At 41.4% G+C, this 21945-nt stretch overlaps 1 protein-coding gene and 1 non-coding gene across 2 annotated transcripts in view; one reads left to right on the top strand and one right to left on the bottom strand.

Moving 5' to 3' along the window:
* Positions 1-594: 594 nt before the first annotated feature.
* LOC131575012 (small nucleolar RNA SNORA31) lies at positions 595-730 on the top strand. Its single transcript, XR_009276660.1, has one exon. It is a non-coding gene; the product is annotated as a small nucleolar RNA SNORA31 (small nucleolar RNA).
* A 4371-nt stretch (positions 731-5101) lies between these two features.
* Positions 5102-21945, bottom strand: part of GTF2F2 (general transcription factor IIF subunit 2) — an 82399-nt gene continuing 65555 nt past the window's right edge. Inside the window, exons 7-9 of the mRNA XM_058854770.1 lie at positions 18012-18111; positions 13065-13208; positions 5102-8542 (exon numbers count right to left, since the gene is read on the bottom strand). Coding sequence (XP_058710753.1) covers positions 8423-8542; positions 13065-13208; positions 18012-18111 — 364 coding nt within the window. The 3' untranslated portion in view covers positions 5102-8422. The remainder of the gene's footprint in view (positions 8543-13064; positions 13209-18011; positions 18112-21945) is intronic.

Here is a 21945-nt window from a genome sequence, read left to right as displayed (position 1 = left end):
GCCATGGATTGGGTGCTGTCAGTAGCACAGCTGGTGCTAGTGCACTACAACTGGACTGTTTCCAGACAGATTTCAGTTTGCCTGTGGCACTGGAGTGCAGAAGTAGGTTGAGGTCAGTAAGGCAAAGTCCAAGAATTGTCATAATGGAATGGACCACCTTCATCTTTTGTGATTGTGCAGAGACTTATCTCTGGAAGAGGTAAGAAGTGAATAATAAAAACATCCCAGAATGGAATATGTGCTACTCAGGTGGAGCGCTAGCTGAACTGCTTTGTCACATGAGTACTTGAGTCTCTTCTGAGCTGTAGAATGTCTCCAAGATCAAGGCAGGAGGCTGGATGGGAACACTGGGGAGAGAGGGTGAAATGGCTGAGTTTTCCAACACAGCCTGGCTGTGGTACTTTGTATTTGACAGCTGTTGGGGAACATATGAACTAGAATTCAGTCAAGCTGCAGGATTTGGGGGTTTTCTGTACTTGGCCTCTTGGAGAGAAATGTTGGAACGGTCTAGCCCTGCTCTAGACTTCCTCCACACCTGGTGAATGCCTGTATTTAAGACTTTGAGTGTTTGTAACTTAGTTCCTGTCTTGGGGAATGCATCTGTTTGACAGACCTGGAGCAAACACTGTTGCTTCCTAGGTTCTCTCTTGAGATGCAACAGTAATGGGTTCCTTGCGCTTTCTACCTGTCTGACCTCATGGCAGTTTGGATTGAATAAAGGAACACAAATTCCTTGAGAGCCCCACCTGGAGCAAGGGAGTGTCTGTTGCTGCTGACCGTGTTCCTGACCAGGGATGTTACCTTGGACTGCTAATCATTAACTTTTTTCCTGCTGCAGTGATGGCAGAGGGATAGGGAGGTTAAGGTGCCAGAAAGGGGAGGGTATGGCCCTTTTGCCATCTGTTTATCTCCTTCAGACTTTTCACATCTTTGCTGTCTTTGTGTCAGTGCTTGGCCCGTGGTGCTGGAGGGTGGAGGAGGGTTTCTGCAGGGGTGAGATAGATGTGGCAGCAGGCTGGGAGGAGTGAGAGACTGGAGAAAGGAGTGGAGTGTGCCTTAGTTATCTCTCAGGTTCCTGTCTGGTTAAATAAACCCTATTTTAGTTCTCTTCTGGATGAGGTACAATTTTGGTGTACCCAGCGGGGCTGAAAGGCAGGGAGGCAGGTTCAAAGCCTAAAGTCACTGAGACAACTCTAGCTTTTCTTGCAGATGATGTGTTTATTTGGGCCAGGTAAGGATGTTATCTTCCCTTTCCTGTTGCATCTTCATTAAAAATGGGAGCATTAAAGGAGAGGGAAACAGCTGAGAATTTTACTTCTCAGTTGAGTAAAGTTAGTGTGGGCAGGGCAGTGCTAGTATAGCTGTGCTGCCCCTCAGCCTGGCTCCCACCTCCTATGAGTCAAAGTTTAAAACTCCATGTAGCTGGTAGATGGGAGTGGAAATGACTCCTCCCCCTGCCTGGCTGGTCCTGCCGAGGTTGGGAGCCCTGGGCACCAGCCTGGAGCAAATTGCCACGTGGCACCTGTGTACAGATGCAGTGCTGCTTTGAAAAGCAGGTGTTTCAAAGCATGATGAGCACAGCCTTGCTGCTTGGTTGAATGGCAAATTGTGTTTCATCCTGTCTGTACACCAGGCTCACTGGGGTACTTAATTGCTGTATGCAAACATTCCTAACTAGGGAGATCTGTGCTCCAAGCAGGTGTGCTTTTCTGCACCGCACAGCCTCTGATGGGAAGGCTCTTTTCAGCGTGCTGCAATGAAGTATCAAGTTCAAAGGCTCCAGAGGTGCTGGATTTTGTTTCTTCAGTGAGCTGCAAGAGTAGTGTTCTTGCTGCCCTCACTGCACTTCCCAAAAATGCATTGCTACCTTCAGTTTCTCAGGGAAGAGGATAAGTCTTGCTGCTCTGCAGCATCAATTCTGTCAGAAGCACCAGGGAGGGTGTGGCAGGGAAGGACTGCGGCAGTGACAAGCGGTTGTCACAGCTGCACTGCTGTGGTAGCTGCCTGCTGTGGAGTCAGGGTGAGGGAGAGGTGGGAGTCACTACATGCTGTGAAGGGAGAGTCTGGTGCTGGTAAATGCACTTGTCCACAGCCCATGACGCAGTTCTGCATTGGGAAGGAAGTTGGCGTAGTTCCTCATAGCGTAATTCCTCCTCTTCTGGCCCATCTTCATCTCAAGCAGCTGTTTCTTTCCTGGGCCTGAAAAGCTGAAGTGATTTGGAAAGGAAAGACTTCATACTTCAGACAACAGCTTTGGAGTTATTAAATGCTTAGCCCTGTCTTATTTTAAAATGTGCTTTATCAGGCTTACATCTCGCATTCCTGGAAGGATACTCTAAGTGGATTTGGGAAGGATCCAAACTGCATTTTCCCTGTGCCTCATGGAGCAGGTTAAGCAGCTGGGTAGAAACCTTCCTTATGCTGGCTCAAGTCTCAGGCTCTGTGGGGCCAGGAGGCTGCTCCTGCACCCACTGTAAGCTGGATGCTGACAGGGGAAGGAAGGCTGATTTGCTTATGGAGAGGAAAAACCAGCCTTTTCAGTTTCATACTTCTGTGGTTAAAGGAGTGATGCCTTGGGGCTGAGGGAAGCAGCTGCTGTGCTGGGCAGATGTCCCATGGTCCCCTTGACCTTCTGCCCTCCCACCCCACTGTTGCCCCTCAATGCCTGCTTTTTGTGTTACAGTGTTGCTACCCCACCCACAAATCCACTCTATTTTTGCCCTCTGGAAGCAAACAAAAAGCCCCAAACACTTTCTGTGTGCCAGTGGCTGATGTTAATGTCCGAATGCTGCTACAGCAGCGTTTTGCTGCTTGGCCAGCTGCTTTGAGGAGAAAGGGTGCGCAGACCTGGGGCTGTTCACACAGTGGAGGGAACATCTGGTGTGCTGGGAGAGGCACTGCTGTCCCCTCTGGGGTGCCCAGCCCTGAGTTTTGCCCACTGAGCATGGGCTGGGGGTGGATGCCAGAGCCCAAGTGGGTGATGGTCTTGGAGCCTTGTGCAGCCCTCAGCTTTGCCACAAGGAGGGAGAACCTGCAAAGGGAATATTCTAAATGAAAGTATGCAGGAAACACAGTTGGGTTTGATTGGTGTTGGGGTTTTTTTTTGTGAATTTATTTAACTCAGTTTAGCTCACAGCCAGCAGGCAATTATGATAAGCTTAGGGCACGGTTGTTGCCAAATAAAATAAGACTAATTTTTTTTCAAATGTGGAAAAAAAATGGAAAAATGGCAATTTGCTTTCTTCCCTAAGCAAGTCTTTGGCTGTTGAGCTGGCACAGGTCAGCCCACTGCAGTCTTGGCAGTGTTTTCAATGACAGCCATTCAGAGAGGATGCTTTCATTAAAGAGCAGTGGTATCACCATTGAGATACTTCTGCTTTCTCACACTGCTGCTCGCTTGGAGCAGATAGGATGCTTCCTTCTGCTGTTGTGAACTTCCATCTGTGATTTAGTTCTGTAGCCACTTCCCTGGGGTGTCGCTGCCATTGTGAGCTGGGGTGTTTTGCTCTGGACCAGGAAATCTCTGTAGCTGGCAGCAGGAGTGTGCAGCAGGTGAACACCATGTTCATTAACTCAGGGATAAATGTTTTGGTAGGAGGAAAAAACCCTAACCAAGCCTGGAAGTTTTTGGCCTAAACAGTACCAAATGTATTCCCAAGAGCACAATCTTGCTGGCTTGCAGTCCCTGTGTCTTGGCTGCCTTTTGGTTGAAGCTGCAGCTGGAAGCTGTTGAGCAAAGATCACAGCCAAATGCCTGTGGCCAGGGCTGATGGCTTGAGGGAGCTTTTTTTGGATGCCATCAAATCCTGGCAACCCTGCAAGTGTATTCTGCAGGAGTGGGTGGGATGTTGATGCACATGGCTACTGGGCATTTTAATCCACTAGAGCTGCATTCATTACCTTCTACTTCAGGCAGAAAGGAACCAAACACCCTTGATGACCTTTTAAAGACCATTTTGGTTGTGTGATGCTGATGTGGCAGCAGCTGGACACACTGATAAAAATGCTGAACCATTGTTTCTCTGCAGCCCACACTTTATCTTGGGAGCTAACAGCTGGGATTCACCTTCCCATCTGTAACCACCAGCAACAGGAAGGAAGCACTGCTGGCATTTCAGAGAGCAAGCCTCTTTCTTCTTTTCCTCAGCAAGGTGCAGGTGTGCTGGCACAAAGCAGACCAGCTGTTTGATTCTTTTTAGCCCACAAATGTAGATGTCCAAAAAGTTTTTTAGAGATTAGGTTCCCAAATTCTTTGTAACAGAGTAGTCAAGAAATGGCCATGTAAAGCTGAGTACTCCTGCCCTCCTCACAATGGACCTCAGCTAACAAAACCCCATTACTGCGACTGGAGTAGTCTGGTTCAAGGACTGAGGTTTAGCTGCTCTGCCTCCAGCTGTGCCTGCACTCGAGCCAGGCGCCCTTGGCCCCTCCTGTGGCAGCAGAGAGGGATGATTTCTGCTGCAGCCACAGAACTACCTGCAGCTTCTGGTGCTTCCTCATGCTGCCCACAAAAAGGTGTTTCAGGGAGTGAACTCTGCCCTTCACCCACCGGCTGCAGCTGCCCCAGCCCACCCCTGGCAGCAGGTGCCATCCCCATCCCCCTGTGTCCCGACTCGGCTGTGCTCATTTCTGAGTTATTTTCTTCTCAGTAGCTGTTAAAGTGCTGTGTTTTGGATTGGGAATCCAAGCAGTGTTGATAACACTAATGTTCTGTTTTTCTGCTAAGCAGTGTTTACCCTAAGTCAAGGACGTTTTTCTGCTGTCTCATGCTCTGCCCATGAGAAGGGATGCAAAAGAAATGGGGGGAGCACAGCTGGGATAGGTGGCCTGTGCTCAGTAGGGATATTCCATACCACAGAATGCCATGCCCCGTATATAAATGGCACAGGCTTACCCACAAAGGGGGGCCTGCCTGGGTTCAGGAAGGGGGGGGTCTGCCATCAGTCAGAGGGTGATGACCACTTGTATTGTCCATCACTTGTTTTTCTATGGTCATTTTTTTAATCTTTCACCATTACTACTATATTTTACTAATTTTCAGTTACTGAACTTTCTCAACATAAAAATTTTGCTTGGATTCTCCTCATTGCCTTGGGGTGGGGAGAAAGAGAAGGGGGGGGTTGAGGGAGCAGGGGATCTCTAAAGGGGTGGCTGTCACCTCATGTCTGCTCAGGTCCCTGCTGGTACTGCCTGAGCTTACCAAGCATGAAATTTCCAATGATTCAAACTGGTAATTCTGGACAAGCAGTTCTGGAGAGTGGATGTGCTTTTATCTCATTTAGTGGCATTTAGCACACAGAAACTTCTGCTCATGCCTGTGGGACCTGCTCGCCTGGCAGCATTTTGACCATTAATATTCAAGAACATCTGCATGAGCAAAGCTCAGCATCGAGTGGAGACAGCAACACTTGGGAAGACCAGCAGAGAATTGTTCATCACTGCTGCGAGTCCAGAGTTTAAATTAATCCAAAAGTGGGGGCCAGGGAATCAGACCTGAGCACCTCTGAGCCTCCTCTCTTCTGGCAGATGGAAATCCTGCCAACAGCACTTGTGTAAGGGCCACGTGCAGAACCAGCACAGTGGAGCAGGAGAGGTCTTTCTGCTTATTAAGGGATGGATCCAAACGAGGCTGTACCAAATTCTCAATCACTATCCCAGCCTTGTATGAATTTAGACTAGTCCTGCAGTGCCCTGGGTTACTGTAGAAGGTAGAATATGGGACCCATAGCAGCATCTTTATCTTGATGCTTCTGTCTCTATGATGGTTTATATTGCAAGATCTCATAGCTGAGCTGGAGGCTGGATGATGACCTGCCAAGGGCATTTAAAAACTCCACCTTTATCATGTGCTCCCACCAGGCAAGAGCCAGCAGAGCCCTTGAATGCATGACACAGGTTCTGCTGCCAGCATGGGAGAGCATCTTTCATGGTCTCGATCAGCACCTCTGTGTGCTTATTGTTCCCTTCTCTCATGCCACTTGGATTTTGTGACAGCTTTTGAGGTTAAAATTCCAATTGCACCTAACATGCTACAGAAACTCCAAAATCATACAGGAAGCAGGTAAAAAAAAACAGTTCACAAGATGCCTGGCTTCTAGACTCTGCTGGTTATCTTCCCTTCGTTTACTCTGATACAACATTTCCTAAGTCCATTTTTGAGCACCGTCCTGCTCCTCAGTATAACTGGTGCTACTCCACAGAAGGCTGCAAGCAAACCAGTACACCTTGGCATTCCTCAAACTTCCTGGTTGCTTGCAGGTTGAATACTCACTGCTTCTTTTTTCTGTTTACTTCTAACACTACATGTTTTTAATGACACCCATAAAAGAATCAGCCCTTTGCAAAAACCGTAAACCCCATGAAAAATAGAGTGCTCTGCACATTTTCCATTGTTTCTTAGCAGAGCTTATTTATCCTGTCCAAAGGCACTGCAGATCAATGAAATTCCTCCTTTAGTTACATGCTCAGGCATTTCATGCTGTGTCCCTCTCAACCGAAGACAAACTGTGAAGCAGCTCACATAAAACCAGAAATATAAGCATATCTAAAGCTTTCCTGCTAAACTAAATCCTGCTGGGGATCTCACTCAAGGTAACCATTGCCCTCTGAAATGGCACAGTCATTTTTACCTGAATTACACTTACTACTTAATTACTGCTTAATCAGGATTGCATGGCATCCCCCTGCATGGTTGCAAGGAGCAACACAAGGGAGAAGCTGACCTAGACTTCCTGGGTGCTTCAGTTTCTGAAACGGGACACGGATCCCACCAAGGAGCCCAGCTCACGAAAGGCAGGAGCTCTCATCCTACGCATCCCTGAACACAAATCCACAGAGGACTTGAGCAGTATGATGAGGACAGCAGTGTGAGCAGGCCCTGGCTACTGCCAGAGATCACATCATGTTCCACAGCAAGACACAAAGGCTGACTTCCTGTGTTCCTCTCGGCATCCTCAGATGGCTCCTGTAGCCATCTGCAAGCTGGGTCCTGCTGTAGAGCCCAAGGAGACACAAGTCAGTGGCAGTATTTATGAAAGCACACACCCCCCTGGAATGTGATCTGCTCTTCAAAACTCTCAGCAGTCTCTCTTCTGGGAACTGGGCATTTAATGCCACAGGACACTGAGCACCAGCCTGAAGTGTAGCTGTGGAGAGATACCTACACAAACAGCTCTAGAAAAAAATTGAGCAAAATGGTGTCACTTAGGTATAAGAGTTGTTTTACAAACCTCTGAAAGCATTTGATCACTCCCTGAGCCTTTCATTGCTTCCAAGTGCACCAATAATGGAATGTCTCCTTCCCTCTGTCATTCCCTGTGAGCGAAATGATGCATACACCTGAAGGACATGAAAGAATGTAAAAGCTGAGCTATCAAACCTCACCTTCACCTTCATTTACAGATATAACAATGAGGTTATCCCACTCTGTGTTCTTTGCTCTTTAACGTAAAACCTTTGAGAATATAATTAAATAGTCCCCTCCCTGCTCCCTCCTAAAACGGATGTTGAAGGGACAACCCTTGCAGTGTGCATTTCAAAAACAGGGGAACAGAGACAGACACAGACACATCTAGCAATTTTTCCCAAACCACAGAGGAACACAGTGACAAAGCCAGCAATAAAAACATGCTTGGAAAAAAAACTTCAGGCTTATGCCACCTAAATCACGTGTTCAGTCAATAACGTAGAAGATTGTGTGGTACAAATTAAAATAATATTTTTATTGATATACTTAAACATTATGGTATCAGCATAATAATCAAACAAAAGATAAAACTATTCCTTGCTGTACCTTACAGACATTTCTGTTTCATTTTTTTTCTCAGTAATCACATGGAGGGGACTGACTTCTTCCCACAGATTTTATGGGTTTTTAACTGCATCGGTTTGTTCCCAGGGAGTCTAAGGATTGTGATGAGCACCATGGTTATGACTGTTTTTCCCCAAAGCCTGATACCAAGAGGAGCATCATGTCCATTCCACACAAACACTGCACAAAGGGTTATGCACATTTGCAGGCTTCCAGGTGGAGCCCTGACAGACCCCAGGAGAACCAAGGGTATTAACCTGCTTACATTGGAATGCAAACCCACAAAGTTATGGGTTCCTCTGAGACACATTTTCATCAAAGTTACCGAGGCTTGGAAAAGCTACAAAGCTACCAAGAAAAAGTAAGAGGAGAATTCAAAAGATTTCTAATAAAGATACATCTAATACAAGTTTAATCTATAAACTTTTCCTGTCAAAAGACAAAGCATATATAGAAACATACAAGAAATATTCCTTGGGGAAAAAAGGCTACAGAAAATTACAAAGTATCAGCTGTTTTAATTTAGCCTTGCAGAATTGCACTGTGCTCAGTCCTGCCTGTAAACACCACAGCTTCCTCAGTGCAATCTCTCTTACATCATAAATGTTTTTGTTAATCACTCTTTTCCTCTCCTTGGTAATGTCTGTATTCCGGCTTCAGCTCCCACGTGTTTTTGTGGGTCCCCTTCACATTGTAGATGCCTATTTCTCTCAAAATTTCTTTCAGGTATATCTGAAAGGAAACAAAAGTTCAAATTAAACAGGCAGACAGTTGCCACAGTTCCTACATACTTGCTCAACTGCATGGATTCAGTTCCTAAGGGGCAGACAGCCCAGCTGGCTGATGGGCACTAACTGGTGTGGGAAGGACTCTGGGATGGACTTGGACCCTCAGGCACCAGCAGAGATTACTGTAAGCCCCAGGGATGCAGCAGGGAGCACCCAAGCCCCAGGGGTGACGGCTCCCAGGCAGTCCCTCTGAGAGGCAAGTACTCCAGGGGCTGCTGAAATGAAGTTACCAGCACCTCTTGAGAACTATTAGCTCACACATCTTCCTCCTTCTAGAATTCCTCCAACTGAGCTAAAAGCTCTTGACCTTTCTTCCTGCTTGGGCTGGGATTATCTTGAAAATCCTTGCCTTATTCACACTTTTTCAAATCCTCAAGCTGTTGGTTTTCATGCCATTTTGCAAAGCTTTAAGCATCTTATTATGGTCTCATTTTTAGAGGAAAGCTGAGTAGATGTCTGAGAATTTTCTAATACCTTAAAATTAAGGCTTGGAAGAGAAAGAAAAAAACCAAAACAAGTAGAGCTATTATACCAGTGGTATAATCCTTGACAAAACACAACTCACTGATATTGCCCTCCTTCACTCTTTATAATAAACACCAGTAATTTTCTTAGGAGTCACAAGAGCCTGCTTGTTTGTTTAATTATTAATTGGGACTGAGATGAGTGGATTGTCATAGCAACCACAGACCACAGTTTAAGAAGCCCCACATTTAATTCATAATTACTCAAGTTTGAGCAATTTAATCCTGTTGGAGTGCTTATGTTGAACTGGATTTGTTGGAATACTTGTATTTTCTTCATCTACAGTTCTACTAAGTGCAAATGTCAACATACTCCATTAAAACAAAACAAAAAAAAAAACCAGATGTTGAAGACACAGGAAAATAAGAAAGGCTGATTGTTTAAGGTCTGTTCCTTACACTCTTCCCCCCTTTGCTAAATGGAAAAGCTAGGAAATATATAAACGAAAAGTTCTCAGACAGTAAAAGAAGTGTCTTTTAGAGAAGCTTATCCTTCCTCTCCCTCTCCAGGTACACATCAAAAGTATGCAAAGTAGCGCAACATGTAAGAAATGTGACTGTCACAGATGTGTACATGAACCACTTTCTTAGGGTCTTTTTAGGGCGTTTCCTTTGAGGAGAGGAGCAGGGAGTTCACTGTGCTGGGATGGCTCCTCAGCCTTCGGAGGTGCCAGATGCAAACCCCAGCAGGTGGCAGCAGGAGATCACCGACGTCCCCTCACACACCTCGTCTGTTGCAGAGATGCCGTCATTATTCCTGTCAGGTACCCGGGTACGACAGCGATGCACCACGCACCGTGTAAAAGCTGCTGGGAGCAGATGAAACACTACCACTTCTGCATGGGTGTGTGCAGATGTGCACACCTGCATATCCACTGCCTGCTCTACAATCCCTGCACACGAGGCAGTGTCATCAACAGACACTTCAAAGCATGGCAGAGTGGGTGGGAGAAACACCTGGCTGCAAGGTTAAATTCTGCTCTGGATCACATGGACAAAGAACTGGAGAAAATCCCCCATAACTGCACTCAGTGCCATGAGGTACATTCATGTGCAGTCCTGAGCTGGCAGATCTGGTCTGCCTGGGAAGCTGGGTCACAATGTGTGATGCTGCTGCTGGGCTCAGGCAGAGTGAAACCATTATGAATGAACTTTGCACAGCACTCACCCAAACTCATCCACCCAGCTATAAGAAGGCTATTTTTAATTTCAACTACTTTTCAGACCTAATTACCCAGGCACTTCTGCTTCTCTCAGGGAAAGACTTCCAAGAGTGTAATGAAATGGAACAAAACCAACCCAAACTGAAAAGCAAGGTAAGGTCTGTGCCACAGATAATGGCACTTCAAGCTGGAACCATGAACTGCAGCAGCTGAGGATTTGCCACATATTCCTGTTTCCCATCTGTGCTGCAGGGGACAGCCAGGCAGCAGAGGTGTTAGGGAGGGCAGCTGAGAGCATTAACCCCAAAACACCACTGTGTGTGCACAGACAACACTGAACTGCTGGAGTTTTTAGACAATTATGAAACATGGATAATCTCACTGTGCTGTACTGTACCTGAGAGCAATTGGCTTGAAGAGATGAGTTCAGGGGATGCTATGATTCTTCCAGGATCAATTCTCCTTCTAGAAACCAGGACTCCCCAGCTGGGTCTACACTGCACCAGGCTGGCCTATACATCTTGTAGCATAGTGCTCTGATAATGTACCACGGAGAGAAACCCCACACTACTCCCTGTGATGCCAAATACTGAATTTTAGAGCCTGGTGATTGCTAATCAGGGAGCAACAATTTTTCCTCAGAAAGGGATGCAGTGTGTTTATGTACATTTAATTCTAGCACAGACATTCATCTGTAGGTGATCTGTTCATATATTTAAAGCATCCTCTGCTCTGTTCTACCTTTCCTCATGATTTTTTTCCACATGAAGTGTTATAATGGAATTATGGGATAAAAATTTCTGAGGAGTTAATTTACAAGCTCTGAAAATCCTGAAACTTTGAGGAGGAAACAAACCTTGTTGTATTTAGGATAACCATTACTTAAAGCTAAAATAGAAGAAAAAATCCAAACAATATACTCAATTTTTAAAAAAATACAGTTCATCTTAGACTACTGGTTCCATTCTTCACAAATATTTGATTCCTCACAGAGAGTTGTATTATGTTCTCAGCCATAAAGCCCAAGTCTGGAATTACTGCAGTATTTCCAGGGAGCATTCAATACTTACATCTGGGTAGGTGGCAAAAGATTTGCCTACTTCTGCAAATTGTTATTTTGCATTAGAATGAAAAACAAATCCAGGTTTTCCTAATATAGCAGTAATTTACATTGAGAAAATACTTGTTTTATGATTTCATGACACAAAAACAGATAGCAGCAACTTCTTGTGTAACATGTAACATATTCTGTAGCAATGATTAAATTTACTATTTACATTTACCATTATGTAGGAAAAATACCTGTATTTATTTGTAACTTCAAGTTCTCCAGTGGCTTAAGTGGGAGTTGTGGGTGACTACTGCAAGCTGATGTCATGGTAGATGAGATATATCTGTACTGACTTGCATTCAAAGTGATCGAGATAGTGACTGCCACACTTCTCTTACAAAAAAAAAACCAAAAAACAACCCACTTAAAATTTTCTTGCCACTTCCTCCGTATGTCCATATCTTCCTCCTATTCCTTCCTCCTTCTCAGCTCCCATGACCCACACACCTTCACTGCCACAGAGATAAGGAGCTGACTCATGAGGTAAATGAATGGAAGATATGGTACTCAACTTTCAAGTTTCTTTCAAGGCACTAGAAAACAGTGAACCTACATGGATTCGACTTGGGTAACATCTTCATGCAGCTTCTAACTAAACAGATTATTCACTTACACAAATGCTCTGACAGAGATACACTTCATTCTAAATGTGAAGTGAGCAAAACTAGTAAGCATCTTAATTTCTGCCCCTTTTCTTTAACATAGTATTTTTTCCATAATCCAGCTGTTACTGTTCTTTCTTCTGCCTTAGCTCTAACAACTTGTGACATTGTTGCTCCGTTTAGACTCAAACATAATTAAGTTCCCTAAAGTCCTCTGAAATCTGCAGCTCGGTTGACGATAGATATTGAAGTTGGCAGTGAAAAGCATCAAAACCACCAAAGGTCCTTTGCATGTCAGTGTCTCCCTCCCATTCTTGCCTGGTCCGCTCAAAGAAAGCTTGTACACGGAAAGAAGGGAAAGAACTGGAAAGTTATGGTTCATACATGAAGAGGCTGACAGACATTGCAAGACAACAAAACCATCATATATGCAGATGTCTTGGTGCTTTCTCTTGTCGGTGTATCAAAACACTGTTTAAAAGAAAACCCCAAATCCTAAATATCAACCACCTAAACTCTTAACCTAAAAATTACCCTATTTGTCAAGGAAATCCAGTGATTTTTGGAGCCATTGTCACGATGCCTGAGCTCCTAACATGGATAATCCCCACATTTAATACAAATCCCACCAAATATAGAAAGAGAGCAACCCCTGTTCCTGTGCCAAAATAAAGTTCAGAAGCTGAGGGAAGAGCCAACCATAGATTAACACAAGCTTGCTACTGCCAAGAGAACTAGGCTTCAGTGAGGACAGGAGTTGCAGGGGAGACATGAGAGCATTACTGAATTTGGTTCCTAGTATTAAAGCAAACCTAAATAAAAAAGAGACCATTTAGGTTATTTAAACCCTCTCTGTCAAGAAAAAGGACACTCATACCAATGTTTGGTATTCTACACTGTCCTACAATGCTGAACCTAAAACTTGGTGATTTCAGTTTGTTGTAAACATATTTAGAGAGGAGTTTCTAAGGCATATAATATACATTACACTGTTTTCTGGATATGTAAAATACACACACTAGTAACTACTGAAAATGGTTGCATTTACAAGACTTGCAATACATACCACTGGCTGTTTGGTTATGTCCACCAGGTCTTTAATATTGTAATACTGATGTTTCTCAAAGGCTGAAAAAAGCATGTCCAACACTTGTTGTTTATCAGCTCGAGCTCGTTTTCCATCTTCTTTCTTCTTCTTCTCATATTCAATCTGTCACAAAACATGTTTTAAAGACACTCATATGTAATGCTGTATAATTCTCAGTGCTGAACATTAAGCTACAAAGAAACCTCTTCCATTTAATAAAACACTGTCTAATGACTCAATGCTTTTCATCTGGAAAGATTTCTTTTGAACATTCAAATATTCTTTTATGAACATAAACTAAGCATTTTGTCCTCAGCACAATAAGCTTCTCAGATGAGTGTATCTGCTTTAACTCAAAAAAATAATAAAAAAGCAGAAACAGAGCCTGCAGGTGCCCAACCTGGAAAGAGAATTAAGGAAAGAGCACAGGAATCCAAACTGACAGTATTCTTTGGTATCAGCTTCTGAGGTAAAATGACAAATGTCAAACTACCTCCAAACTGCCATGCTTGGGAAAATCCACAGACTACATGGCTACATCCGCAATCGTAACAAGCACCTGCCCAAAGGATGCTCCCAACAGCCCTTCGACACCGCCTCGTTTTCTCCAGAAACAGCACTCAAGGCATCAGCTCCATCAATATACACCAATCTTCAAAGACACACTGAGAATCTGGATGGTTTCTCTTCAGGAGAAACCGGAGTAACACACATGAAGTTACAATAGTCCCAGAAAATCAAAGTTTCTAAGCAGGCAGACGCCCCTTTTTGCCACACATCATCCTACTTCAAACTGTGCATTAAAAATTACTTAACCATTATAATCTGCACCAGATGACTATATATTTTCACAGAAACTTTTATCACCTCCAAAAATACTTCCTCTGATTCATCATCAGAAGCACAGACCAACTCACCCCAAACAAACCCCAATCACCAGAGAGCAGCAACCGCGACACCTGCCAGCACATTACCCCATCCACCCCCAATACCACCCTCGAACAAAAAACCATCCATCCAGCTCCTTGGAACCAACAAAAGTGATCCAGAAGGTAGTGTAAGTCATGTAATCATCAAGTGCTTTCAGGCAAACTGCGTGGGTGAATCCATAGCGGCACAATGTACAGCAGAAAAGATGCATGTGATCAATAAGGGACACATGCCTGGCTGCAAATGGGATAATTCTGTATAGGAGTCATTCTGCTTCTGATGGCTCAAATCTGACTCTCAAAAAGAAGACCTTCAGATGAAAAGCCTAGAAATGAAAATGCACAGATCTACTGGATACTAAAGATCTTATTTTTAAGAAGAAAGATTAGTTTTATGGCACAATTTATTTTTTCCTATGTATCCTTGCCAGCTAACTCCCTCCTACTCTCAGAGTGAAAATAGCTTGTCTCTTGGTAGCTGTCCCGAAGTGGCTAAAGACTATTGCCACCTTTGCCATAGCTCCCAGGTCTCCAGCCAGCCAACTACCTCCTTCATATTCTGAAATGGATGTATATCATTTAACTGGATGCAGAGCAATTGTTCCCAACCTGTAGCATGAAGTCTCTTACTTCTGCTTTAAACCTAAAACGGGTGTACAACCAAATACTCGCCTGCTTTTCTAATTCTATGTAGTATCATAAAAGCTACAATCTCAGCACACAAACCCATAATGCTGGATTTTTATCCAGTAACACAGTTTAGTGTAATTATTTAACTCTTTAGCCACTGCATTTAAAGAAGAATAAATCTTCAAAACAGTAATAGCTTTGCAACATAAGCAAACTGTATCATCAAGCAAATCAGCTTGACAGTAAATTGTCTTGGCTGCCATGATCCACAGCAGAAATGCTGCACCACAGATACAAGAGGAGGAACATAAACTTATGACGCTGGCTTTCCTTTAAACAATAGCATGTCAAAACATTTGCTTCTTCTGGAAGTCCAACAGACAATTATTATAAAAATTTCATGTGAATATTCTAATATTCTTAATTCATTAATGTAAAAAATCAACTCACATAGAAAACTGAATATCAAACCTCCCTTTTATTGAAAAGTTATTAGCAGCTGCTGCCCCAGTTGCCCACTCTCTAATTACCAACACTCTAGCATTTCCCTCTAACTTCAGCAACAGTTTCCACTGCTGTCTAAAAACAAAGCATAATGAGAAGAGCGAAAAAAAAATAAAAATAAGCCTTGTGTCTTCTGTTGCTGATTTCTTCCTTTTCGTCTCGTGAATACACTGCTCATAGCGAGTTACAATGCAGCCTTTCCTTTTTTTCCTTCCTGTTTTCTTTGCAAACAGGATCTTTAATGTACGCGTAATGCTCTTTTTAATAGCCATGTAATAGAATGCACCTACACTGTAAACTAATCAGTTTTCTTTAAAGTTCTGTGTCTTTTTTTAATTTAAAAAACATTCAAATACGATTTGATTTCAAGGAAGAACCATTTTAGAAAAAGCTGTTTAGCACAGAAGCTGTGAGTTTATCCCCAGAAGAATTTATACTGAAATCAATTTTTCTTTGTTTACCTTCCCAGGATGCTGCTAAGCTTGCTGAAAAGCTGCCAAAATTGCCTTCTTGAAAGTATCATTAATACTGAAACTGATGTAACTGCTTTGGTAAAAAGCAAATAGAAAGGTGATAGAGAAGCTAGAATAAATCCAAATTTAATCCAGCAATGCTTTAGAGTAGTCTTAAAGGTTTTCTTGTCTCCTGGAGCATGGGTATCAACCTCTATAGTACAGGATATTGGGAAGAGAGAACCACAAAGAAAACACTAAAAGAAGCCTCTAAAGGGGCAACCAGAACCACTTTTCTGCTGTATTATGAAAAGTAATTAAGTGACAGAAAGGTTCCAGCTGCAAGAATATTAACCTTGCAACTTTGTAAACACATTTAATACTTATAGATATAATGGAGGTCTTGTCCCAAGAAGAAAATCTAAGTTACAATCTTAGCATATATTGTAATGCAATTGCAATTTCTTCAAATAAAAATGTAGGCTTAATATAATTTCTTGCAAAAATAACCTAATCACTTTCCCAGTCCTTGAACTCAAACAAGCTATTGCTATTCCCCATCCACATGTAATTTATTTCCCTCCTCCTTCCTGTTGTATGTTCATTTATAGGTACATGGAGCAGCCACACTTAAGCCCCATTTTATATTCTTTCCTTCCAGAAATGTTAACCCTTTCTATCTTACTAAGTAAATCCTCATTCTTCCCTCAAAATCTGCCCAGATGATGGCTGTATTAGCACATATGGCAGTTTGTAGATTTTTATTTCTTTCTTGTGAAAGTCCTGTCCCCAACACAGCACCCATATGATTACAGGCAAAGCAGGTTCTAAGAAAGCGGTTGCTGTTTGAAAACAGCAGAAAAATTCAACCAAGAGGTTTTACAAGTTCATAGGCTTTTTCTCCTAGTTACATATCCTTTCAGCCATCTAACCTGAACCTTAATAAAAGACTCTATGAAAATAAAGACTTTGTCGAAAGTAGTCATGCCTTGGTCTTTAGAGTCAAGGCAAGGTCAAGGTGACTAAAGTACAAGTATGTCTTACAAGATTTTTCCCATCAAAACACCTTTAAGGTAGACATGAAAACTAAAAACTAAACTGCTGATGGATTTCCATCACTATTTCCATGACTATGGACAGCTATATAACCAATAAAAACATTACAATAAGGACACAAGAGCATCATCACTTTTAACAGGCCTGGTTATGTTCTGGTTATACCCCCTGAAATCTCACACAAGATTTAAACTTCCATAATGTTATGATGACCTCCAGTTTGCAGCTGGAATAAAGATATAAAGATTATCTCCAGCTTGAAGTCATACTGCTGTGATTATGCTGGTGTTAGAGAAATGGAACAACATCCCACTAAAAAGAGAAGCTGTACCCCACCAAAACTTATTCCCGAATTAGAAAAGGAGAACACCAGCAGCATCATAAAACAGTATACCCATGTAAAACTGCATCTGCATAGTAGGACACATCAGAGTGACTGTTTTGGTTAAATAGAATTATCTCAGCTGCAATAGTTATATTGGTATGATCATCCATGTACAGAGAAGGCTTTGAACAGTAACTACTACAAAACAGCCCCGAGAGAGAAATGATTATTTCTGGTTCTGTGGCAATAGACTAGTGTTCATAATAATGCTTAAATATCATCCAGTATATTGTCACTTGTTTCATGTAAATAAAATCTTAATAAAAAGTGTAAAAGTTTAAGTGACTAACAGTGATTCATTTTCAGTATGACTTAATGTTCCTCACATTCAACATACTCAAAGAGGATCTTTAAGGAAAAGGACGTTACAGTTTATATGTACATCAACTGATCTGGAACAGCAGTGTGGGTGTAATATTGACAAAGCCAATGATGCCAATAACATGCACTGTGAAGGTATGAAACTGAGAAAAATTATCAGCTGTTACTCTTTTCTACTTGTTGCCAATTCTTCCAAAGGACTGAAAACTAATGATTCTTTTCAAGTCCTTTACCCTCCTGCAGATGATAAATTATTTGGCTCAAAAGTGCTTCCACATCTCATAGCACAAAGCCAGAACTGTCTTTCATCCACAAAGGTCAAAATTACATTAAAAAAGAAAAAAAAAAAAATAGAGGAAGAATGTAATAAAGCCACTAAAAAGGGTTGGGTGAAGGTGGTCTGCCCTCCATCAGATAACACGAGACAGTTACAACTAGCAGACCTTAGCCCCTAGGGTGATATTGCTCTTGAGACAGAAAGAAGTTCTCGAGAAGACAAAATCAAGGAGAAAGCAGATGACAGAAAGCATTGCCAAAGACAGTGGCCAACTGTGAGCAAAAGAGCTGCTGGACAGCAGCAGAGCAGTCCTGGAGTCCTAAGCCAAATTCCTCCTGAAGAAAAGAAGGGAAAATACCAAAAACTACTTACATTATACTGATGATTAGCCACTGGTTTATAGTTTGTGGTTACAGCTTTGTCCAGCTGCTGTGATAACCTCACAGGTTTAGAAGATTCTTCTATCTGTAATCTACAAAAAAGAAAACAAGAATAAAAAGTTCAGACAAGCACACACTCAAAAGTGAATTCTAAAAATCTGCAATTATGAACCAGCCGTTATCAAAGGTCAGTTGCAAACAATCCATAAGGCAAAATAGATGCACTCTTCTGAATTAATTTCTTCCTACTCTATTTTTGCTTAAGGACACTGAACTATTAGGGTGCTACATTTATTTTATATATATATGTGTGTATATATATATATAAAAATTACATTTACTGTACCAATTATATTAATTATATTAATTATATTATGCTACAGAAGATACTGAAATGCTGAAAATCAAACAACTGAAGAAGAGATACTATAAACAAAGTTTGAACACCAATTTCACTGCAAAAGCCTAATGCTCAGATTGAAAAAAGCCCTTTCTCTTAAAAAGGATCAAACCCAACCCAAACTAATGTAAAATCTCACAGCTTACTCAGCTGAGGGATGAAAAAGCTTGTCATCCACCTCTGCTAACTCATGAACTTCTCTTAGATATTTAATGGAAAAACATAAATTTCTGTGACCTTTCTTTTGGCATTACAATATAGTAAGAGAGTGCAAATAACGGTTTCAAGAGCCTTATAAAGACATGAAGACAGAAAAATCCACTCAGCTTCAAATCAATGTGCAATCAAGTCTCTATCACACAGATAACAATAGGTGACCTTCAGTTCTCTTTGGGAAAGACTCTCAGAAGGCCAGAGGTTGGAGGACATCTTGTCAATCTCATCCCTATGTAATTTAAAGCTTCTGTATGTTGATGTAGAGGGAGCGTTCCATTTAATTCAGATTTAGCATTCAAGAATTTCTATTTGAAATGAAGAGGCAAGAAGCCAGCTCTAGAAAAGCACAGGACTGAACGGCCCTTCAGACACAATGGCTTTATGGCACATCTGATTAACATGTTAATTATCAGTGAAGCTGTTTTGTTTTCAAAGGTGTATCTTGTAGGCAGAAGAGTCAATTTCCACTAAACACAGTAAACTGCAGCCCAATAAATGAACAATGATGCTTGCTTCTTTCCAAACAAAAATTAATATGGTGACATTAATGCAAATAACAACTGCACATTTACTAGTGTAAAACATAAAATGATAAAACTGACAGTTCTTTAAAAACAACTGTAAATGTTTGACATCACTGATTTATTTTTGTAAAGATATCATTTACACCCAAAAAGATAAAATTTAAATTCAGCATGTTTCTGATTTAACACCTGAACAACTGAAATAAATTACATCTGAAGGAAGTATTAAATTAAGAAATAAATTCTCTAGTTGTAGCAACTTGAAAGAAAGAGGATCATCCCTCATAGCTGGTATTGCTGGGCAACAGGTGGGGGCAGTTTTTTTCTCATACATAGATAAACATGCTTCCTCTCAAATCTTTGCAGACTTGTCATTCTTTATGTAGCTTTAACTACTCTTAAGCAATCATTGCCTTATAGTCTACTCTACATTTTTATATCAATGCTGCCTTCTCACCAAACGTAGTATGTTTCCTTCTTAGCTTGAAGGAAAATCAATTGGAAGGTAAATGAAAGTGAACATTTTTGCTTATCACAAGAGTTTATCTTTTAGCCTTCAATCTAATTAAATTATTTTAAAGATTTTTTTTATCTGGTTACCAAAGGTCTTCTAAACTCATGTTTCACAAAGAGGCATAGGACAAAACTAAATCACTATCTTTCCTATGAATCTGTCTTTTTCTCAGTTTTTCCATTGCTTAATATTTTTCCTTTTGGTCTCAATAACTTTTTAAAATTTTAAATAGTTCAGCTTTAATTCTTTAATTTTTTTCCCCAGTTCATCATGTTTCCTATTGATTTGATCTTGGGAGTTTTCCAGTCCTCCTTCTCCTGTATGCTAACTATTTTTCATCTCACTTCTCCCCCATTTTTCCTTTTCATAAAGGAGATTTCCTGTTCAACCCATTTACTGATACTGTTCCTGTTCATGAGACAGGGGCTCCTTGAGACAAACTGGGAATTCTTGTGACTCTCTTCCCCTCCAAGGCCACTGCACCAACTTCATGTGCACCAGATTAAGTTATCTGATTTACAACATTGCTCTAGAGTCCTCATAATGGCTATGGCACAGGGTCCTAACAATACTTAAATATGTCAGATGGTGTCATGTTTTCAGGGAGCGACAGGCATTCAACTGTGGCATTTCTTCATGATTAATCCTCCTTGCACTGGGCTTTATTTATATTCATTACTCTTTACAATGTAAATTTACAATATCCCCCATTTCTTCAGTAAACAGCCAAAGAACATTAGCTCTTCAATGATGAATTGTCAGCCATGGACTTTAGACACCACTCATGTTCAAGGCCTCTTCCTGATCTGGCGTTTTAAAATTACAATAGAGAAAATTCCAATCCCCATTCAGTGCAGCTTCCTTAAATGAATTCTTCTTTGCACTAAAGTACACCAGCAATTTATTTCTTAACATTTGTCTTGGTTTGCAATGCAAGATACAACCAGGAGTATGTATTCTATTACCATCTGTTAAAACCACATGTGGCAGTGTTCTTCACCTCTTCCATGACCCATCGTCCCTCCAGAGGGATCTCTTCTGTTAATGGGCCAGTGAGTCTCACTGCAGGACTGATAAAATTACATCATCCCAGTGTGAGATGCTTCACCCAGGGGCAGGAGCCAGGCATTCCTACCTGGATAGAATCTGATACTTGGAACACCACAGGCAGCCTTTCTCCACTGGATTCCCAGAAAAAAACCAAACTGTTCTACATCACCACTACACCTTCAGAAAAAAATAACATCCTTCTACGAGATCACTGCTTCAACAAAACCACATCTGTCACTCAAGAAAAACTACAACCATGACTTAATCAAACTACTACCAACACCATAACCAACAAAATGTCATTATAGTCTATCAATATTTTTTAATATTACTATATTTTATTTTAATTTTGCTAATAAGTTATACTTTTTTTTACATACTAATAAAAACCTATTATTTCTATTCTGATATCTTTACCTAAAAAGCCCCTTAATTTCAAAATAATAATTTAAAAAAATTACATTTTTCCATTTCAAAAACTCCTACCTTCCTTAACAAACACCTATCTTTTCAAACCAAAACAACATTTTTCACTCACCATGCAGAAGGATATGCATATATTAACTTGCCAATTTCCAAACCAGTAGAAAACCAAACATATAAGAGAGCTAATACACTTCTCAGAGGCTGATTGAAGTGAAGGTACACTTAACAAGTTAGGTTCTCCAGCACACAATCTTGAAAACAAAGAAAAACTTACTGCCTGCTTAGGAAACAGGATGGAAGCCAACCAAGTGAAAAATGGAAAGGGATCATCTAAGTTTGTTTGTGAAATGGCAGAAGACTTCAGAAAGATCTATACATAGCAAGTAAAAAAATACATCAGCTACAAATGTATTTCTCTGAAATTTCAGAGATATTTGTGTTGTACTTCAGTAGTTCTTGTGAAAGGTTGCCAAATTACAACCACAGATCTCATAGATCTCAGATGATCTTTAGAAAACTGGCTTACAGTAAAATAACCTTTTTTATTTTTGTTTCTACTACTGTACTGTGAGCTAAAAATATACTGCTTTCCTGATACTACTTTTTAATGCAAACAATTACACCAGTGGCCACATGCCAATATGGAAATTTATATGGGAAGGATGGTGACTCAAGAGGCAAACCTTTTTATTACAGCTTTTATTCTACACATGCATCTTGCTCTTCTCCCTAATGGCTGCCCTTCCCATTTATTTTTCTGCAGCTCTCACGATTTCACAGAGCCTCAGGTTTAATT

The sequence above is a fragment of the Poecile atricapillus genome, chromosome 1 (genome assembly GCF_030490865.1).
Source record: "Poecile atricapillus isolate bPoeAtr1 chromosome 1, bPoeAtr1.hap1, whole genome shotgun sequence".
NCBI lineage: Eukaryota > Metazoa > Chordata > Aves > Passeriformes > Paridae > Poecile > Poecile atricapillus.
The sequence above is the reverse complement of the archived record's forward strand: the minus strand, read 5'-3'. Positions and strand labels throughout refer to the sequence as shown.